Raw genomic sequence first — 20,779 nt, forward strand, 5'->3', positions numbered from 1 at the left:
TGCAGAAGAGAATTTAGGGAGTGAGGTCAGAGGATGGGCATGTGTGACAGGTTACATGGAAACAAGGGGCAGCATGGTTCGCACCAGCAGTCAGAACCAGGGTTCGAATCCTGCACTGTCTACAAGGGGTTTGTATACTCTCCCCGTGTCTGCATGGGTTTTCCCTGGGGGGCGGGGTCTGGTTCACTGCCACCCTTCAAAACGTAGTGGGGTTGTAGGTTGGATGTAATTGGGCAGCTCGGGCTCATGGGCCAGAAGCCCTGCTACTGTGCTCTATGTCTAAAAATTGGGCGAGTGGTATTGATGGCATTAGCAGAGATGGACTGAACAGCCAACTAAGTTTTAAGAAAATATTAGAAATATGAGAATATTGTGTTTATATTCTATGTTTAGGAACATTTTGTAGAACTTTAAAAGGAGACAATGTCAGAAAAATAACCCTTTCACCAATTAAGATTTCAGTTTATAGCAGCCATTCTCAACAGGGGCCCCAACCCTCCCCTGGGGCGGGGGATGGGAGGGGGAAAGAGCACAACAAATTTAAGTAAAATCCTTGTTTTCTTTTCACCTCGCATATTTGTTTTTAAGCAGTTGGTAGGATAAAAGTACAGAAGAAACTAAAACTTGACAACTTAACAGGAAGCAGGCCATAAACTTTAAGCGGAGTCCTCAGGGTGGGGGACATAGCCAAAAAAAAGGTTAAGAAAGGCTGGTTTATAGCACAAACAGACACTTGGGTCCCACAAGTCAGTGCCATTTAGCTTTATCTGGGAAAATGTATACATCATCAAATCAAGCAATTGGAAAGTGTTTTTAAAGTTTTCTTTTAACGCCCATTCACATTCTTCATAAATGTAAAGTTAGTATGCCCAGAGAGTATTGAGACACAGGCATTCCAGGAGTAATGGTCTTTTCTGGTGTGTTTTGAGAGTTATAAATTCAAAATAATAAAAATACAATCTGGGGAAAGAACAGTATCACAAAAAGTATCGGGTTGAGGAATTTCTTGGTGAGGGGGAAAAAAAATCTTTGATCCCTTCTAACAAGCTGACTTTGTAAATAAATCTTATTAGCAGAAGCTAAGTCTTAAAAAAAAATTGCTTCTTTCTACTTCATGCACCTTCGCCCAACACGAGCAAGGAACTTGTCTGACATTTTGGTACCTGTGTGATTGTAGACCACATCTGTTATGCAGAGTACTTTCCATTCATTTTTTAACTTCTCCACCAGTCTTGCAACATCATTCCAATTGTAAGTTTTATTAGGCCGAGAAAAATCAGGATTTAATTCTAATTGGTCAGCTAAGGAATAGCATGACCTGGATACCCCAGAGTTTGTGTTGGAGTCAAATGAATCATATTATAACCTGTTAAAAAGAAAGTTATGGAATTCAAATATATTAACAATGACACCAGATTTAATGTGAAGCCATTGGCGATGTGTTACTTTTTTTTGGATAAGTATAATATTGGTTAATATAACAGTCAGATATCACCATCAGTACTAAAGAAGTAACCAGTTAAACTATTTTCGGACAGCTATTAATTCAGATGAATGGTGACCAGAAGTTCTCTGATTTAATTGAATGTTATCAGACAGAGCAAACAGAGAGCCACAGGTCACAACAGGGCTGGAGGGAAAGGAGATAAGGATACTCCTTGTGAACACATCTTGCTTGGAACTTCGATATCACTTTGATTAAATCAACAACCATAATTACAAGAACAGCAAATGTAGCCAAAGTAGCTTAAGCTATCAAAATAGTATAAAGATGGAATCGTTCATTTCCAAATATTCTTTGCCTTCTCAGAAGAGTCAGAAATTCTTTGTTTAGAGCTAGATTACCATGGTTGTTTGGAATTAATGGGAATGACAGTCAAAGCAATTTGATATTTAAAAATCACTCCGATCAGAATTCCACAAACTAATTGTTCCAGAATTAACAATATTGTTCCAGAAACCTTGTAAATCAATCTATTTTGAAATAGATGATCCTTTCCAATAAACATGGATTAAAATACCAGTTGAAGGACACAAGAGTCTTTGTACACACTACCAGATGTCCTTCAACTCATTGTATTTAAAGCATGTTTATTAGGAAAGATCATCTATTTCAAAATAGATTTTTTTTAAAATGGCTTTGAACAAGTGGACTTTTGATTCTAATTGTTTAGGGAATGTTTGTTTCAACAGATATCCAGAATGTTTGGATGTTACAACCAAACTATGTCACACATAGAGGTTTATAGTGAAGAATGACAATTTATCAATTTGAAAATGTAACTAGTTAATTATATAAATACCAAGAATTGTCAAATTCGAAATGAAGTCACAGCACAAAAGACTTGCCTGTGATAGCACAATGTTCAGATTGTGAGATTTAAAAAAAAATTGTTGTACTAGTAGCCATAAACAATACACTTGTACCCAATAAGCCTTGTTATTCAGAAATTATTTTAAAAATCCAAGTGACTATGCAAATGAAGTCTATTGTTTCATATGTTTATATAAAATTTGTTTCATGAGTGAGCCATGTAAATAAATTTCCTCAGAATTTGCAGGGGTTTGTTATGACACCAGAAAACCTGACAAATTTCTACAGATGTTTGATGGAAATTGCACTGACCAGCTGTGTCAGTCTTGTATGAAGGCACCAGTACCCCGGAGCACAAAGCCCTGCAAACGGTAGTGGGCACAGCTCAGGACATCACAGGTAAAACCCGCCCCAGTATTGAGAACATTGGAAAACAGCAGCAATCATCAAGGATCCACTCACTCTGTTCTCGCTGCTGTCATCAGTCAGAGGGAAAGGTGCCACAAGACTCACACCACCAGGTTCAGGAACAGCTGCTACCCCACCAGGTTCAGGAACAGCTGCTACCCCACCAGGTTCAGGAACAGCTGCTACCCCACCAGGTTCAGGAACAGCTGCTACCCCACCAGGTTCAGGAACAGCTGCTACCCCACCAGGTTCAGGAACAGCTGCTACCCCACCAGGTTCAGGAACAGCTGCTACCCCACCAGGTTCAGGAACAGCTGCTACCCCACCAGGTTCAGGAACAGCTGCTACCCCACCAGGTTCAGGAACAGCTGCTACCCCACCAGGTTCAGGAACAGCTGCTACCCCACCAGGTTCAGGAACAGCTGCTACCCCACCAGGTTCAGGAACAGCTGCTACCCCACCAGGTTCAGGAACAGCTGCTACCCCTCCACCATCAGACTCCTCAACAACAAACTTAATTAGAGACTCATTTAAGGGCTCTTAATTCTGCACTTTATTGTTTTTTTTTATTCTCTCTGTATTGCACAGTTACTATTCATTATCTGTTTACAGTTCTTTATTTATTTACATTCATGAGCTGGATACAGCTTTTTCATCCACTACCAATGAGTAAATTCTGGCTCTCCTGCATAAAAAAATCTCAGGGTGGTATGTGATGTCATGTAGTGTTCTTCATTGATCCATAGTTATGAAGCATCTTATATATATATTTTTTTTTTTAATTTTTTTTAAAAAAATTATTATATATCGAAGAACAATGTATCTTCATTTTGCATTTTTATGAGTGATGGATAATTACATATTACCAAGAATATAATGAATATTTGAATTATTGATTATGAATAGGGAAATGTGAACCCAAGCTCATTTATCATTCGGAAGCATAAATGGAAACATCCTTGAGTCATGTTTAGTACGTCAGAAATAAAATGTTCGATTAGGATTTGAAATGCACTGCCTAGTAAAAAGGTAGATTTAGAAATCAAAAGGAAATGGATTTTTTTTTATTATTGGCAAATTTATTCAGAGTATTTAATTTTAGAGCTAATATTTTTCCTCAAAAGATACAAATCAGAATGTTTAAATACACAAAATTAAGTTAAGGAAAACAAATAAGAATTAAAATACATGAATAAATTGTTCATTGTTTGCATACTTTAAGATTCTCCTGTCCCTTCCAGTTATCTACATAATGAACCGAATGAGGGAAACTGTGCAGTGAATAAGCATCTGACTTTATTTGAAAAGTGAAAACAGAATAAACTAAGCAATTCTGACTGTGAAGGTGGTGGTGCACCACCTGAAATGCTGCAGTTCTTCTGGTGAAGATATTTTCAGTGTTATCGAGAAGCAAATTGCAGCATTCACACTCAATGAACACGAATGAATGATAAAAGTATTTTTTAGACAGGATGTACAACTTTGCAGGGGAATCTATGGATGATTATGTTACCACATACCCTCTGTCTTCAGTCTTCCTTGTTCAAGTTTATTGTGACATACGAAAGTTTGCTTTACAATCTCACGTATCCCACAGCAAGTGAATATAGTAGTCATAGAGATGACAGGTTTGAGAGGCATTGCCAGAATGGCTGAGGCAACTACTGCATCCCATTTGGTGTAAGCATGCATTGCAGACACAGGGCAAAGATACTGGAGGGTATAAATTCTAAGGTGAACTTATTGAAGAAGAGTATGTTGCCTGAAGAGGGCACGCAAAAATCATTGAGGACCCCTTCTACCCTGCACATAGCATCTTTCAGCTGCTCCCATTTGGGAAGAGATGCAGGAGGATCAGAGCCACCGCCACCAGGCTGAGGAACAGCTTGTTCCCACGGGCAGAGAGAACGCCGAACAACCAAAGGAACTACTCACACTAACCATCCGAGACTCTCAGTTGTACAAAACAATATTTATTTATATGGGTAAAATATTTGTCCTGCAAATGTATTGTTTGTCTGTATGTGCGTTATGTCATGTTTTGCACCGAGGACCAGAAAACACTGTTTCATCCGGTTGTACTTGTGCAATCAGATCACAATTCACCAAGTGTTGCTTTACATCACAGAGAATTAGGAGACGGCATTTAATTTTCCTAAATTCTTTGCAATATTCAGTGGTTTAGAATATCCTATTCACAACAAAAACTTTTACCTTTACTTTTGTTGTTTTTGCAAAAGAATAACCTTATTTATAGAGATCATCTTAAACCACCTGTAATTACCACTATATTTCACAACATAAACATTCAACACCTGCAAAGATCTTCTTTACCTGAATGTTTGGCAACTTTCAGCCTATCCTCCCATTCACCAAATGGTCCCAGACATTTGGACAAAAAAGTCTGAGCACATATGCAGTCCAGTGGAAGAACTTCATTGTCGCATCCAACGCGTAGGATAGGATCCACGACAAAAAAGCCAGAACCTCCCTTTTGTTCTTTTCTTTAAATCAAAAGGAGAGTTAGGCAGTAAATCATTCCATGTTTTCAATTGTTTGAAGAAATACATTGATTCCTCAGATGCTGAGATTGTCCTGTGAGAAGACAGTAAACAGTCTGGGGCTATGCCAGTTTTAAAAAAAAACATGATGCACAGTTTCATTGAAAAGAAACTGGCGCTTAGTAGGGAAGACAAAGGATGTTTCTCATGGCTGAAGTATCTAGAATCAGGGTTCACAGCCTCAAATTAAAGAACCAGCCATTGAGAGCTGAGAATTCAGAACAGAGAGTGGCAAATCACTGGAAAGTGGGCTATGGATAATCAGTTGCTTAGCATACTCGGGATGGATTGATAGATTGTTGGAAAATTAAGTTTGATATTATAGAATTAGTCTAGGAAAGTGGCATGAAATTAAAATATGTGCCATATTCTTACTTATTTAATGGCAGAGGATGCAAAAGGTCTATTCCTGTATCATTTCTATTTTTAAAAATTTCTTAATATGTTCAATGTATTGTCATACACTCAAAGAAGTTGTCTGTGATACTTTCCAGTCAATTGGGCTATGGCCTCTCACTGTCTGGGTCTAATCCATTAAAAGAAAACAGGTTTGCAGGTGGTGGTGTATGACTTTTGAACTACAACCAAGAATGGTTCAACAGCTTCACAACAGAAAGGATCAAAATGAAAATAATGGTGCAATTATTTTAACAAATTACTTGATTGATCATGAGCAGGAAAAATAGTTTCATTTAAGCTCACCCTTCGGTAAAATAAAATTGAAATGATCCAGACATCCGTAGATCAATTGCACAATATTTATCAGAGTCATCTCCTGACGTATTCTGCCACTTAAGTAAAATAAAACGATAGCGTTCAAAGTTTACTGCACCAACAGGATAGTTTGTGTGCACATGGATATCTTTCCCTTGTAAAGAAGGACCAAGGCGAAATTGCAATTCATACCCTGAAAACCAGAGATAAACATAGCCAGTATTATTTTGGTTGGAAATTATTTGTCTCATTGACTAAACAACTGCAGCAATTCTCTTAAAAGGTAAACATCATCTAAACAGAAAGCAAATTTCTTCATAAAATAAATCCTTATAAAATAGAGATTTTACATAAATACAATTACAATGTTTACAGAACAGGCAGTCATTAACCTGTCAAATCCATCTTGACTACAAGTCACAATCCATCTGAAAATTATTTCCATACAAATCCAGTTCCCTTTTAAATTGGACCAATAAATCAGCCTCTATTACTCCCACCATCAATGCATTCCAAACCCCAAACATTTTCTTCCCTTTTATTCTGTCATTTTCTTTAGCACTGCCCAGATCCGGACCTCACTGCTCAAGCTTTTATCTTTCTTTTGGCTTGGCTTCGCGGACGAAGATTTATGGAGGGGGTAAAAAGTCCACGTCAGCTGCAGGCTCGTTTGTGGCTGACAAGTCCGATGCGGGACAGGCAGACACGATTGCAGCGGTTGCAGGGGAAAATTGGTTGGTTGGGGTTGGGTGTTGGGTTTTTCCTCCTTTGCCTTTTGTCAGTGAGGTGGGCCCACCTCAAGCTTTTATACCAGTTGTGATAAAACCAACGTTTTCTAATTTTTTCAATACAACTGCTGTTTCGAAGAACATTTTTCCAGAAGCTTCACTGACTGAACCATTAGTGGCATCTCGGTTAAAATCTATAATGAAAGGTTCATAATAATGAGAAAATGCATGGTGTATAGGCCAAATAACATACTTAATTCTTAAAATAGGACTTCCATCATGCAGCTCAGAGGCAAGACCTAATATTCAGTATCTCTCATGACTCCGGGAGACAACAAAGAAATTTGCAGTTAAATACTTCTGAAGTTCAGCTCCATTTAAATGTAGTGCTCAATCAATGCACAATAATGTCCAACAAACACCTCGATACTCAGATTTTTTTTATTGAGAACTGTTAACCAAGCCTATTAAAGGTGCGAGGAGAAAGATTTAAGAGGGACCTGAGAGCAACCTTCCTTGGAGTTCACTTAACTCGTGACCAATTGTGGACACGCATCGCCTCACTTGTCAGGGAGGCGCAACAGCGACTGTTCTTCCTGAGAAGATAGATGCAGGCAAGACTACCATCAAGCATTACGTCAACCTTAGTGTCATAGCAGCTGTATCACAATGTGGCAAGGATGCTGGAAAGAAATGGATTGGAGGCAATCCACAGGATCACAAGAGTGGCAGAGAGAATCACTGGAGTTTCCCTCCCCCACCCCCTCCCCAATCGATGAGATCTACTGGGATCGACGTCCGAAGAGGACTTGCAAAATCATCGAGGACCCCTTCCACCCCACACACAGCATCTTTCAACTGCTCACATTGGGAAAGAGATACAGCAGTATCAGAGAAACACGATAGGCTGCAGATACCGTGACTGCAGTAAACACATCAAAATGCTGGAGGGACTCAGCCAGTCTTTTCAGCGTATAAAAGAGACAAGGATACATTTCCGACATTTCAGGCCCGGGGCCTTCTTCAAGGGGGTGGGAAAAAAAAAATCAGAAGAGGTAGAAGCAGGATACATCAGTAAGTCTCAGAATTCAAACAATGGGGGAGGAATCAAGACCAACAAAAGGTGTTAATTGAATATAAGGGACAACGTGAGAATTTACATGTCAGTGCAAAAGGTGACAGGGAAAGGAGAGACGATAGGGGAAGAAAGGGTTTTAACAAAAGCCGGATAAGTCGATATTAATGCCACCCTTTTCAATTCTCCATCCCATTCTCTTTCCGACTTGTCTGTCCATGCTCTCATGCACTGCCAGACAGAAACCACCCATAAATTGGAGGAACAGCACCTCATCTTCCAACTGCGCACCCTCCAACTAGATGGCATTAACATCGACTTCTCTGGCTTTCGTTAAACCCATCCCCTTCTTCCATAACAAAAATCCCTCAATCCCGGAACCACTTTAGTCAACCATCTTTTTTTAAAAATGCTTCAAAAGTAGTCCCCAGAAAGGGCACAATACTCCAATTAGGCTGAACCATTGCTTCTATGTTAATTATGACTTTCTTGCACTTGTTCTGTGACCATGGAGTTTTCTGAAATCACAAACTTAACAGATCAACTCATTTCCCCCCCCCACCCCCTGTCCATTCTGCTGTTTTTAACAGAAAAAATAGAGCAACAGATTTGCAAAACACTATTTTCCTTTCACAAATCAAAGACGATTCTGTCCAAACCCAGTTAATTTCCAACTGTCCTCCGGACACTTCCTTAACAATACAAATCAGCATTTATTCACCACTATTTTCAGAAAGTTTCTGTGTCTCCTTTCCTCTGGGTAAAAACTTTTCAAAATGTTACCCACAAAACATTCAATAGCACTAATTCACAGGTGTAATTTCTCTGACATTTCCTTATCCCCCATTTTCCTGTCTAAAATTTTAAAGGATCAATAATAACTTTTGGTAATCTTTTTTAATTGCACAGAAACTCTTACAATCTGTTTCTGTGACTTAATATTTCCAGCCTGTTCTTGTAAAATCTACTTTCTCTTTACTGATCAATGTCTTGATCTGCTTTTGTTGAAGTCTGGAATCTTCCCAATCTTCAGAATTCCTGCTTTTAGCAATATTACATCTTTTTATAAAGATAATACTATCTTTAATTTCTCTTGACAACAAAGGCAAGGCCACATTTTCTGTTTAGATTGGAAACCAAGTGTTCATTCTTAAAAACTTGCCCATTGCATGTCCACTATTATACTTTTAATGAAGTTCCCACAATCAGCTAAAGCCAGATCATATCTTCATAATTTGCTTTACTCATGTGCAAGATCTTGTCTTTAATAGAACTAAATTATGTTTAATGCTTAATAAAAAGGGGGAGGGGGAGCTAGTTTTACCTACCATGCCCCAATTGCCAAGGAATCTAAAGCCTCCCTCCTGCACAAGGTTTTCATCTGTGCTAGCCTCCTATTTCCATACTCTCTACCTGTGACACACTGTAACTTAAAGATTAGCACCTTCAGGTCCTGATTTATATTTCCTTTCCAAATTTCTTAAAATCCTACAGGAATTCTTTTTTTTAAAAAAAGAACCCATTGGCACTGATAGGTCACTTTGGCTGCCTCCACAACTTCATGAAGCAAATCCAATGATCACATTAATCCTGGCACTAGTAGGAAATATACCATCCAGAATCATGTCTGCAATTGCAGAAATGCCTATCTCATCCCCAAACTACAAGAGTTCTCTATAACTCTCTTAACCTTTCTCCTCTCATGAATAGACACTCACAGCCTTGGGAAATTCCTTGAGATCTCCTATAATACCTATTTATTTTTACCTCTTTCCAAATTAGTCCCAAAACACTAATAAAATTGATGGACCATGGTGACTTCAGCTGCCTATCAAACCCCCAAGCTCCTCAGTATCCTTCAAATTATGACATTTATTTTACCTGTAGTCATCCAGGGTACAGAAAACATTCTGGGAGTTCCCAAAGACAAAGCATGCACACTCCACATATCCTTAGTTGCCACCCATGCCAATATATATTAGATCAATTGAAATAAAAATATAAATGCGCTTAAAAAATTGTACATAGACCATGGATGTATTATGTAATATAGACCATGAATAAGGCTTTTCAAATCCCTGGCTTGGTTTCCTGTGCTCCTTTTAAATTCTTTATGACTGTCTCCTTCATTGCTCCCATAATTAAAATTACCAAACTAACACAATTATTTGCATGAATGCAAACCAAACCAAGACCACGGTAATCAATGCCTAGAACCCCAACCACTGAACTACAGGGTTCAGCGAACAAATGGGTGTCTTTGTCTGAAAAAGAGGAGGGTGGAGTTAGGAAAGGGAGAGGATACATCAAGTAAATGAGGCATGTTGAAACGGAAGAGGCAGGCCCGGTGCCAGACTATTTTGCGCCCCGGCAAGGGCAACTAATTGCACCCACCCCCCACCCCCGCCAAATATTGCCCAAATTAATTTTCAAAAACAGATATTTTGTAAAAAAAAATGTAAAGCACAAAACTAGAAATGGCTAAATATTTTTTAAATTGCAAGAATAAGTAATAGTTAATCTTTGAATACCTTTCTCAAACACAAAAGAAAATGTTTTGGCACACAAATCATCTTGAACTAAAGTACACTTAGTAGAATGCATACCTCCAAGGGCAACATAACATTAAAACCTTTTATTTCACATATCTTTAAGTCAATATACCTTCCGATGTCCATTTTGTTCCACAAGAATAATGCAGTATGAAAATGTCCCTTTGGCCCATCAAGTTTGCTCTTAGTTTCCCATAACTATTTTTACAAATCTAAATGATGTAATAGTCAGAGACCATCTGGGAAATAGCGATCATAGTATGATTGAATTTCTCATTCAGATGGAAGGGGAAATAGTTAGATCTAAAACTAATATATTATGCTTAAACAGGGGGGACTACCATAGGATGAGGGAGGAATTGGGCAGATTGGACTGGGAGCACAGGCTAATTGATGAAATAGTTGAGGAACAGTGGAAGATTTTCAAATAAATATTTTGTAATGCTCAACAAAAATATATGCCGGTCAGGAAAAAGGGCATCAAGAGAGGGAAAAATCAACCGTGGTTAACAAAGGAAATAAAGGAGAGTATAAAATTGAAGGTGCGGGTGTACAAAACTGCAAAGAGCAGTGGGAAACTGGAAGATTGGGATAACTTTAAGAGACAACAAGGGGTTACAAAGCGGGTAATAAGAAATGGGAAAAAGGATTATGAAAGTAAATTGGCACAAAATATAAAAACAGAAAGCAAAAAATTTTATAAATATATAAAATGGAAGAGGGTGGCCAGAATTAACATAGGACCCTTGGAGGATGAGAAAAGAAAACTGGTAGCAAAAAATGAGGAAATGGCCGAGGCATTGAACAATTATTTTGTGTCAGTCTTCACGGTGGAAGACACGTCCAGCATGCCCAAGTGCGGAGTTAAGGATGCGAATGTTGGGGAGGGCCTTGATAAAATAGTTGTTACAAAGGAAGTAGTGATGGAGAAACTAATGGGACTAAAGCCAGACAAATCACCTGGTCCTGATGATATGCATCCAAGGGTTCTGAAGGAAATGGCAGAAGTTATAGTTGATGCATTGGTGGTCATATACCAAAATTCCTTGGATTCTGGGCAGTTCCCGGCAGACTGGAAGAGAGCAAATGTCACGCCACTTTTTAAGAAGGGATGGAGGCAGAAGACTGGAAATTATCGGCCAATTAGCTTGACGTCTGTAGTTGGAAAAATGCTTGAAGTCGTCATTAAAGATGAAATAGTGAAACTTTTGGAACGTAAGGGTTCAATCAGGCAGACGCAGCATGGTTTTAGAAAGGGAAGATCTTGTTTGACAAACTTGTTAGGATTCATTGAGGATATAATGGGTGCGGTGGATAGAGGGGAACAGGTTGATGTTGTATATTTGGATTTCCTGAAAGTGTTTGCTAGGGTGCCGCACAAGAGACTTATCAGTAAGTTACAGGAAAGTGGAGTCCGGGGAAGTACATTGGCCTGGATTGAAAATTGGTTGTCTGACAGGAGGCAGAGAGTTGGGATAAATGGGAGTTTTTCAGGTTGACAGAGAGTGGTAAGTGGGGTGCCGCAGGGGTCAGTGTTAGGCCCACAACTGTTCATCATTTACATTGATGACTTGGAGGAGGGGACAAAATGTGGTGTAGCCAAGTTTGCGGATGACACCAAATTGAGTGGAAGAGCAAATTGTAATGAGGATGTGGAGAGTCTGCAGAGGGATATAGTTAAGCTGGATGAGTGGGCAAAGGACTGGCAGATGGAGTACAATGTTAGTAAGTGTGAGGTTATCCACTTTGGCAAGAAAAATAAAAGAGCTGAATATTATTTAAAGGGTGAAAAACTACAGCATGCTGTTGTGCAGAGGGACTTGGGAGTGCTTGTGCATGAATTGCCAAAAGTTAGGTTGCAGGTGCAGCAGGTTATTAAGAAGGCAAACGGAATGTTGTCCTTCATTGCAAGAGGAATTGAATTCAGGAGTAGGGAGGTAATGTTGCAACTGTATGAGGTACTGGTGAGACCGCACCTGGAGTAATGTGTCCATTTCTGGTCTGCATATTTGAGGAAGGATATACTGGGTTTGGAGACGGTCCAAAGGAGGTTTACTAGGTTGATCCCTGGGATGAAGGGGTTGACTTATGATGAAAGATTAAATCATCTAGGATTGTATTCGCTCGAGTTCAGAAGAATGAGAGGAGATCTTATAGAAACATAAATAATTATGAAGGGTACGGATAGGATAGATGTAGGAAGGTTTTTTGAGCTGGCCAGGGAAACTAAAACGAGAGGACACAGTCTCAATATTCGGGGGAGTAGATTTAGGAGAGAGATGAGGAAAAATAGTTTTTCCCAGAGAGTAGTGAATGTTTGGAATTCTCTAACCAGGGAAGTGGTTGAGGCTGCCTCATTAAACATATTTAAAATTCGGTTAGACAAATTTTTACATGATAGAGGAATTAGGGGATATGGGGAGAAGGCAGGTAGGTGGAGTTAGGTCATAAATTAGATCAGCCATGATCGTCTTGAATGGCGGAGCAGGCTCGATGGGCCATTTTTGGCCTACTCCTGTTCCTACTTCCGATGTTCCTATGCTATTCTCCATTTTTATTTTCCCACATTTCTATCAATTCCCCCAGATTCTACAACTCACTGAAACACATCAATGGCCAATAATCTAGCTGCCCACATCTTTGAGATTAGAGAGGAAATTGAAGCGTCCAGAGGTAGCTCACGTGGTCTCAGGGAGAATGTGCAGACAGACAGTGCCATAGTTCATGACAGAAGTCAGATTACTGGAGTTGTAAGATAGTAGTTCTATTAATTGCCCAACTGTGAGACAGCATCATCTATAGCATTAATAGAGTACATGCCTGGAAGGATAGTATCTCCATACATGGGCATATCAAGGTAGAGTGGTGCTCTAGGGCAAGCACTGACATTGCACCCCCTTCCCATTAAAAGCCACACATTAAACTGCTACACACCAACTGCGCTGTCCAACATTTGATATGAGCAGCTGATCAGATACTGTCACAGAGTGGCTGGCAGCAGTGGGGGGCAGCCAGCCGGCAGGTCAGGCTGTGACAGACCTGCCAGCTTCCCACTGATAGTTTTGGGCTAGCCCAGCTAGTACTCGGATATTGGGCAGGCAAGGTGAGGACAGTGCTGCCCACTTGCAAGTAGTGCCCAGGGAATGTGCCCTAGTTGCCATACCCTAGATATGCCTATATCTCCATATTACTCCACAACAACTTTAAGAACTTGCAATACATTGATAGAGAACCCAGAGCAAAATGTAACTATATAATTTCAGCATGGCTTTACACATGGAAATTCAATAATGCTTTCCTATTAGTCTGCCTTTTGAAGTTCTCATGTTTCATGAAACTTCGACAGCTATGATAAACAAAATCATTAATATAACAACAAAAAATAGCATGGAGTAATTGCTGAGTTGATTTCTTTTAAGAATTTATATATTTTTTAATTTATTACCTATGTATATTGATAGTTATTCTGCTATTAGAAACCAGCTAGTATCTGTCCTGAGCTCCTGGCATCCAACTCCAAAGGACAAACACGCCCCTCAGCAATCAGCCTACAGTTCTCGACGCCAACTCCAAACCCTCCCCTCCCCCAAGTCTCTGGTGTGCGTGCGGTAGGCTGAGGGGAGAGGGCAGGGTTCAGACTTCAGAGTTGGGACTCAGGAGCTTCAGCATAGGTCAAGGGGAGGGTTCGGAGTCTGGCAACATGAGCTCCTGGCTCCATTGACATGCACTCCCAAAGCACGACTCGGAACCCTCCCCTCGGCAATCTGGCTACAGGCGCACACCGAAACTCCCAATGCCGAAGCCTTCCCTTGGCTTACCTGAACCATGGAGCACAATTTGCTCTCTTCAACAGTGTCCCTCAGAGGTCTGCGTCCTAGCTAACCTAATGGTATTACCAGCCCAAAGAGAAGCGAACCCAAGCAAAATAGCAATTTATTGTGTCAGCTAATCTTTGTACCAAGAGTGTTAAGGTATCAGCAAGGCAAAAAATAATAAAGGTTCCTTTGAAGACAGGATCTTGCAGAGGTTCTAGAGGGGAAAATTGAAGACAAGCTGGAGAGTGATGTTTTCTTGTTTGGGAGTTAAACAAACAAACCCTTGCTGGAGGCAAGGGTTAAATGATGTCCTCCCTTACAGTTTCAACAGTTCAGAAACCCGGCCTAATGCCCACAAAGGCACTTAACATCCTTTGCCACGCTTTCTAATTCAGATATAAAAAATATTGATGTCAACGGGTTCCTCTTCATCTATAGAGGGTTGGGCACACTGTGGAGAAGGGGAAGCCAGGACGTTTGCAACACTTTCAGGTCAACTTTCCAAACTGGGCCTGTGTTACAGGAGACCTTTGAGATTTGGCCCATGTACAAGTGCAAGCAAAACCAAATGACAAGTTCCAAATTGGAAAAGCCCATGCAAGCATAGGTCGAGAGTGGCAAATCACCAGGGGGTTAAAAAGCACTGGAGAAAAGTCAGTATGGTCAGGCTGCCAGCATCTCAATATTGATCAGAGCAGGAAGAAATCTTCTGCAAGCTCAAGATTTCCAGATAGATTAACTTACTGCAACGACTAAAGGAAGGAATGCCATGCAACAGCTTGCCCTGAAAACAACAAAATATTCAGCGGAACCCGATGGACATGAATGCATTGGTCGGTGGCACTGTTCCCAAATTAGACAGCTGCTGTACTTCTTATCTGTGTCCAGATCTATAATATGCATTTCCTCACATGGGTTTCTAAAGCTTTTTTTTCATGCCCAATGGAACCAAACACTGGTGCTTTATAGCGCCTTAAATAAAAATGGACTCACAGGCACGTCCAACTCATTTCGACAGGTCTCTTTCAACTCGCAGCAGATGCTGGCTCAGTAACGTTGGGGTTGAAACAAGCACTAACCTTGTTTAAGCCGAAAAAGCGTCCTTTCAAGTTTGTCGAAACAATTTAAGTGAAGAGTTCGAACTTGTTTGGGAGGTTGCATGTTTTAAATCCGAACGTCCCAGAAAAAAAGGATGAAATTGGCAATCCCTGAAAAGCGGACACAAATGGACAAACAGTACATCAAGCGGACGTTTCCCCACCTTTCACAAGGTTAAGATTAGAAACACCAGCAGAGATGGGCGGAAAGGGAAGCAAATCAGTGGGAGCAGGTCACCCCACCAGCGAGCTTCGACTCAATTCCCTCCCCACGGAGAAATAGCCTCCCAGTCGGGTGCAAAGCGCAGTGGTTCAACCACGTCCAAGGCGACGACTGCGATATTGCAAACGGGGGCAGCGCTCGCTCCTCAGTTAGCAGCTCGGTTTTATTTCCAACTCCGCCGGCTTAAAGAGCCCTCCACTCTCTGACCGCTGCCTCCCAGGACCATCCTCCACTCTCTGACCGCTGCCTCCCAGGACCATCCTCCACTCGGAGACCCCCGCCTCCCAGGACCATCCTCCACTCGGAGACCCCCGCCTCCCAGGACCATCCTCCACTCGGAGACCCCCGCCTCCCAGGACCATCCTCCACTCGGAGACCCCCGCCTCCCAGGACCATCCTCCACTCGGAGACCCCCGCCTCCCAGGACCATCCTCCACTCGGAGAACCACACCCCCCCCCCACTCCTACCCAGTAGGATAAATAAACCTGACCGTACCGTTTTTACACGGCCACTCACCCCAGGCTCTCTCTTCCCTTCTGACCCCTTCACCCTCACCCCGGGGTCTCTGCACTAGCCGTCACCCACCCACCCCGGGATCTCTGCACGGCCTGACGGCTCCTCGCCCAACTAGGGTGCCATTCCAAAAGGAGGGATGGTCATTGGTTACTAGAGAGAGAGAGAGAGAAAGAGAGAGAATGAAACACAGAGAGAATGAAACACAGAGAGAATGAAACACAGAGAGAATGAAACACAGAGAGAATGAAACACAGAGAGAATGAAACACAGAGAGAATGAAACACAGAGAGAATGAAACACAGAGAGAATGAAACACAGAGAGAATGAAACACAGAGAGAATGAAACACAGAGAGAATGAAACACAGAGAGAATGAAACACAGAGAGAATGAAACACAGAGAGAATGAAACACAGAGAGAATGAAACACAGAGAGAATGAAACACAGAGAGAATGAAACACTGAGAGAATGAAACACTGAGAGAATGAAACACTGAGAGAATGAAACACTGAGAGAATGAAACACTGAGAGAATGAAACACTGAGAGAATGAAACACAGAGAGAATGAAACACAGAGAGAATGAAACACAGAGAGAATGAAACACAGAGAGAGAATGAAACACAGAGAGAATGAAACACACAGAGAGAATGAAACACACAGAGAGAATGAAACAGAGAGAGAGAGAGAATGAAACACAGAGAGAGAGAGAGAATGAAACACACAGAGAATGAAACACACAGAGAGAATGAAACAGAGAGAGAGAGAGAATGAAACACACAGAGAATGAAACACACAGAGAGAATGAAACAGAGAGAGAGAATGAAACAGAGAGAGAGAATGAAACACAGAGAGAAAGAGAATGAAACACACAGAGAGAGAGAATGAAACACACAGAGAATGAAACACACAGAGAATGAAACACACAGAGAATGAAACACACAGAGAATGAAACACACAGAGAATGAAACACACAGAGAATGAAACACACAGAGAATGAAACACACAGAGAATGAAACACACAGAGAATGAAACACACAGAGAATGAAACACACAGAGAATGAAACACACAGAGAATGAAACACACAGAGAATGAAACACACAGAGAGAATGAAACACACAGAGAGAATGAAACACACAGAGAGAATGAAACACACAGAGAGAATGAAACACAGAGAGAATGAAACAGAGAGAGAGATATAATGAAACACAGAGAGAATGAAACAGAGAGAGAATGAAACACACAGAGAATGAAACACACAGAGAGAATGAAACAGATAGAGAGAGAGAGAATGAAACACAGAGAGAGAGAATGAAACACACAGAGAATGAAACACACAGAGAGAATAAAACAGAGAGAGAGAATGAAACAGAGAGAGAGAATGAAACAGAGAGAGAGAATGAAACAGAGAGAGAGAATGAAACACAGAGAGAGAGAGAATGAAACACACAGAGAGAGAGAATGAAACACAGAAAATGAAACACACAGAGAATGAAACACACAGAGAATGAAACACACAGAGAATGAAACACACAGAGAATGAAACACACAGAGAATGAAACACACAGAGAGAATGAAACAGAGAGAGAATGAAACAGAGAGAGATAGAATGAAACACAGAGAGAATGAAACAGAGAGAGAGAGATAGAATGAAACACAGAGGGAGGATGAAACAGAGAGAGAGAGGATGAAACACAGAGAGAATGAAACACACAGAGAGAGAATGAAACACACAGAGAGAGAATGAAACACAGAGAGAGAATGAAACACACAGAGAGAGAATGAAACACACAGAGAGAGAATTAAACACACAGAGAGAGAATGAAACACACAGAGAGAGAATGAAACAGAGAGAGAGATAGAATGAAACACAGAGGGAGGATGAAACACACAGAGAGAGAATGAAACACACAGAGAATGAAACACACAGAGAATGAAACACACAGAGAATGAAACACACAGAGAATGAAACACACAGAGAATGAAACACACAGAGAATGAAACACACAGAGAATGAAACACACAGAGAATGAAACACACAGAGAATGAAACACACAGAAAATGAAACACACAGAGAGAATGAAACACAGAGAGAGAATGAAACACACAGAGAGAATGAAACAGAGAGAATGAAACAGAGAGCGAGAATGAAACACACAGAGAGAATGAAACACAGAGAGAATGAAACACAGAGAGAGATAGAATGAAACAGAGAGAGAATGAAACAGAGAGAGGATGAATCACAGAGAGAGAGAATGAAACACAGAGAATGAAACAGAGAGAGAATGAAACACAGAGAGAGGGTGAAACACACACCCGCGCTGTGTTTGCTACACTGTTTAAATCTTTACGTTTTGATACTGTATATGTCCATCGAACATGGACACAGGTTCTAACTTTTGAAACACACTATCCTAGGTTACTCACTCGGTTACAATTTACCTCTGACCATCTCCTCTTGTTTGGAAATGGCCACCCTACCCCGACCTCACCGACCCCCCCCCACCCCCCATCTCGGATTGACTGAACCTCTCACACGCCCGCCCAGTTTTCTCTCCCATCGCCGCCTCAGATCGTCCCGACCTCAAGGTCACCCGGGCCCGGCCTCTCAGTCCGCGCTCTCACCTCGCCGATCGAAAGCAGGCGCCGGCCCTGAGCTTTCAGATCCCAAAGGGAGGGGAGGTCAGTGCAGAGGGAGGTCGGTTATGCCCGGCCAGCCGACTTGCGCTTGAGCCCGATGCCCCGCACAGGCCTATGGAAAACGAAGGCCACCATCTTAGTGCGGGGCAGCAGGAGCCCCGCCCCGCCCTGTGCCTCAGCGCTGCAGCGATCCTGCGCTCGTTGCTCACCCGGGGCTGCTTCCTATCACCCAGCCAGCGACCTTTGCAATGAAATGCCGTCTTTTTTTTTAAATGCAGCCCCCTCACTCTGTCCGTGGTTCAATCGACTGTGATGTCACCTGTTACATCATGACTATAAACTTCACTGAGGCTTCACTCTGCAGATTTACATGTATATTGCAGCATGGAAATGAATCATACATGGAGAACTGCTTGCTTTCTGCAAGCCTTCAGGTTGCATTTTCCAAGCGGCACACGTGCACCCCAGCCTACTCCAGAGCACAATACTCCAGAAGTGACCCCACCAAATGTTTATGCAGCTGCCACGTTCAAATTTATAACCTTGCCCTCCTGACCTCTTGCCAAGATTTGGATCCTGATGAAAGAAGATGGTTTGGCGAGGTCCAACATCCTATCTGAATTCTTTGCACTCATCATGTTGTTCTGGAATAGCTGAGGATTTTTGCACATTGACTTCTGAGGGTTCTTTCTACTGACTCATTTACTCAATCCAGTAGGAAAAAGCCAGAGAATAAGAATATTTATGATGCCGCAGAGAGGAAACTTTGTTAGCGAGATGGTGGGCACATGGAGAGGCAGAACTGTGTAAATCGTGATAGGACTAGTGTGTGAGTGTGTGCATGTGTTAATCTAACATGATCTGTCGAAAGGACCTCAAACCAGCATATTTGAGATGCTCTCTAAGTGTCTGTAACAAAGATGATCATGGAGTCTCTTCTGTAGTGTTTGGGTTCTTTTAAATGGTGTATGTAGCACCGATGCCACATAGCAGAAAGACATATGTATTGCTTGTCTGTTTGTGTGTCATGTCTGTGTGTTTTGTGCCAAGGACCGGAGAGCAGAATCATGGAGAGATTCTGCCTACTGCAGGGGGCGATCTCTGTACCTGCAGGAAGATCACCAGAGGACAGATCACACCTGGCCGGCTGTCAATCAGCTGACCTGTAGACCTAACTCCACCCGGCCAGCTGTCAATCAACCTCCCGGGATACAATCCTGAGCCGGCCCCTCCCGAGCCGGTCACTCGGGAGTCACCAGTATAGCTACCATTGTAGCAGAGACTTTGAACTGAATAAAGCCTGTTGTAGGTCTTTCTTTAGTTTTGTCTCCGCTTACTGCTGCAGCAGGGCATCACAGTTATACTTGTGCAATCAGACGGTAATAAATTTCACTTCAGTTAATTTGCACCTTTATGTTGAATCCTGACTAACCATGTTTCTTGGGTTTCTTAGAGGATCTGGCTATCTCAATCCAAGTAGTGATAAAGTTCCAATTCAAAAGATCAGCAGTAATAATTTTGAAAGCTAGTAACTGGGACTCCTTGACAACAGGGCATTGGTGATATCGGGGGATTACAGCAGCTAATTAAGGCACCTCACTGCCACTTTCATATCTGAGATTCAGATTTAGATTTCAGAATTATTATCAGACTACATACAGGATATCAAATGCAATTCTGAGATTCTTTTTCCTGTGGCCGAGGCAGAATTACCACTTATTGGTAGTGAGAGGGTGCTGAAGGGTCTCTGACGGTGTTGGAGATTCAGATCTGGAGCTTGGGTCACCAATGGTTTGGACTGGACTCTGGGTGACTGCAGAAGTGCTGGAGGTGAATCTACAGACACTCTGATTCAGGAGGACTCTTTTGCTTCTCCTTCTCTGACTAAGTCTGACTGTAAGAAATATAAGAGGCACTTAGGCAATTTCTGCCCATGGCAAATTGTCTGCCTTGCAGCAGGCAAAAAGAAATTTCATGTAATAGGACACTTATTACTATGACAATAAATTGAATCTTGGTCCCATAAAGGAGGATTGTTATGTGCAAGGGCAATTAATGTTATTTGAATATTTACAAAATAAATATAATATTCTTAACAATACAATCTTCTGCTACTTTCAATTAAGAGCTTTTTTCA

At 41.4% G+C, this 20,779-nt stretch overlaps 1 protein-coding gene across 1 annotated transcript in view; it reads right to left on the reverse strand.

The window, feature by feature from the left end:
* Positions 1 to 18,844, reverse strand: part of LOC138765335 (glycogen debranching enzyme-like) — a 79,833-nt gene extending 60,989 nt beyond the window's left edge. Inside the window, 7 exon segments of the mRNA XM_069942377.1 lie at positions 85 to 194; positions 1,121 to 1,325; positions 1,328 to 1,366; positions 5,057 to 5,226; positions 5,986 to 6,190; positions 15,247 to 15,375; positions 18,628 to 18,844. Coding sequence (XP_069798478.1) covers positions 85 to 194; positions 1,121 to 1,325; positions 1,328 to 1,366; positions 5,057 to 5,226; positions 5,986 to 6,190; positions 15,247 to 15,328 — 811 coding nt within the window. The 5' untranslated portion in view covers positions 15,329 to 15,375; positions 18,628 to 18,844.
* Between the last annotated feature and the right edge of the window lie 1,935 nt (positions 18,845 to 20,779).

Source organism: Narcine bancroftii, chromosome 5 (genome assembly GCF_036971445.1).
Source record: "Narcine bancroftii isolate sNarBan1 chromosome 5, sNarBan1.hap1, whole genome shotgun sequence".
NCBI classification, from domain to species: Eukaryota; Metazoa; Chordata; class Chondrichthyes; order Torpediniformes; family Narcinidae; genus Narcine; species Narcine bancroftii.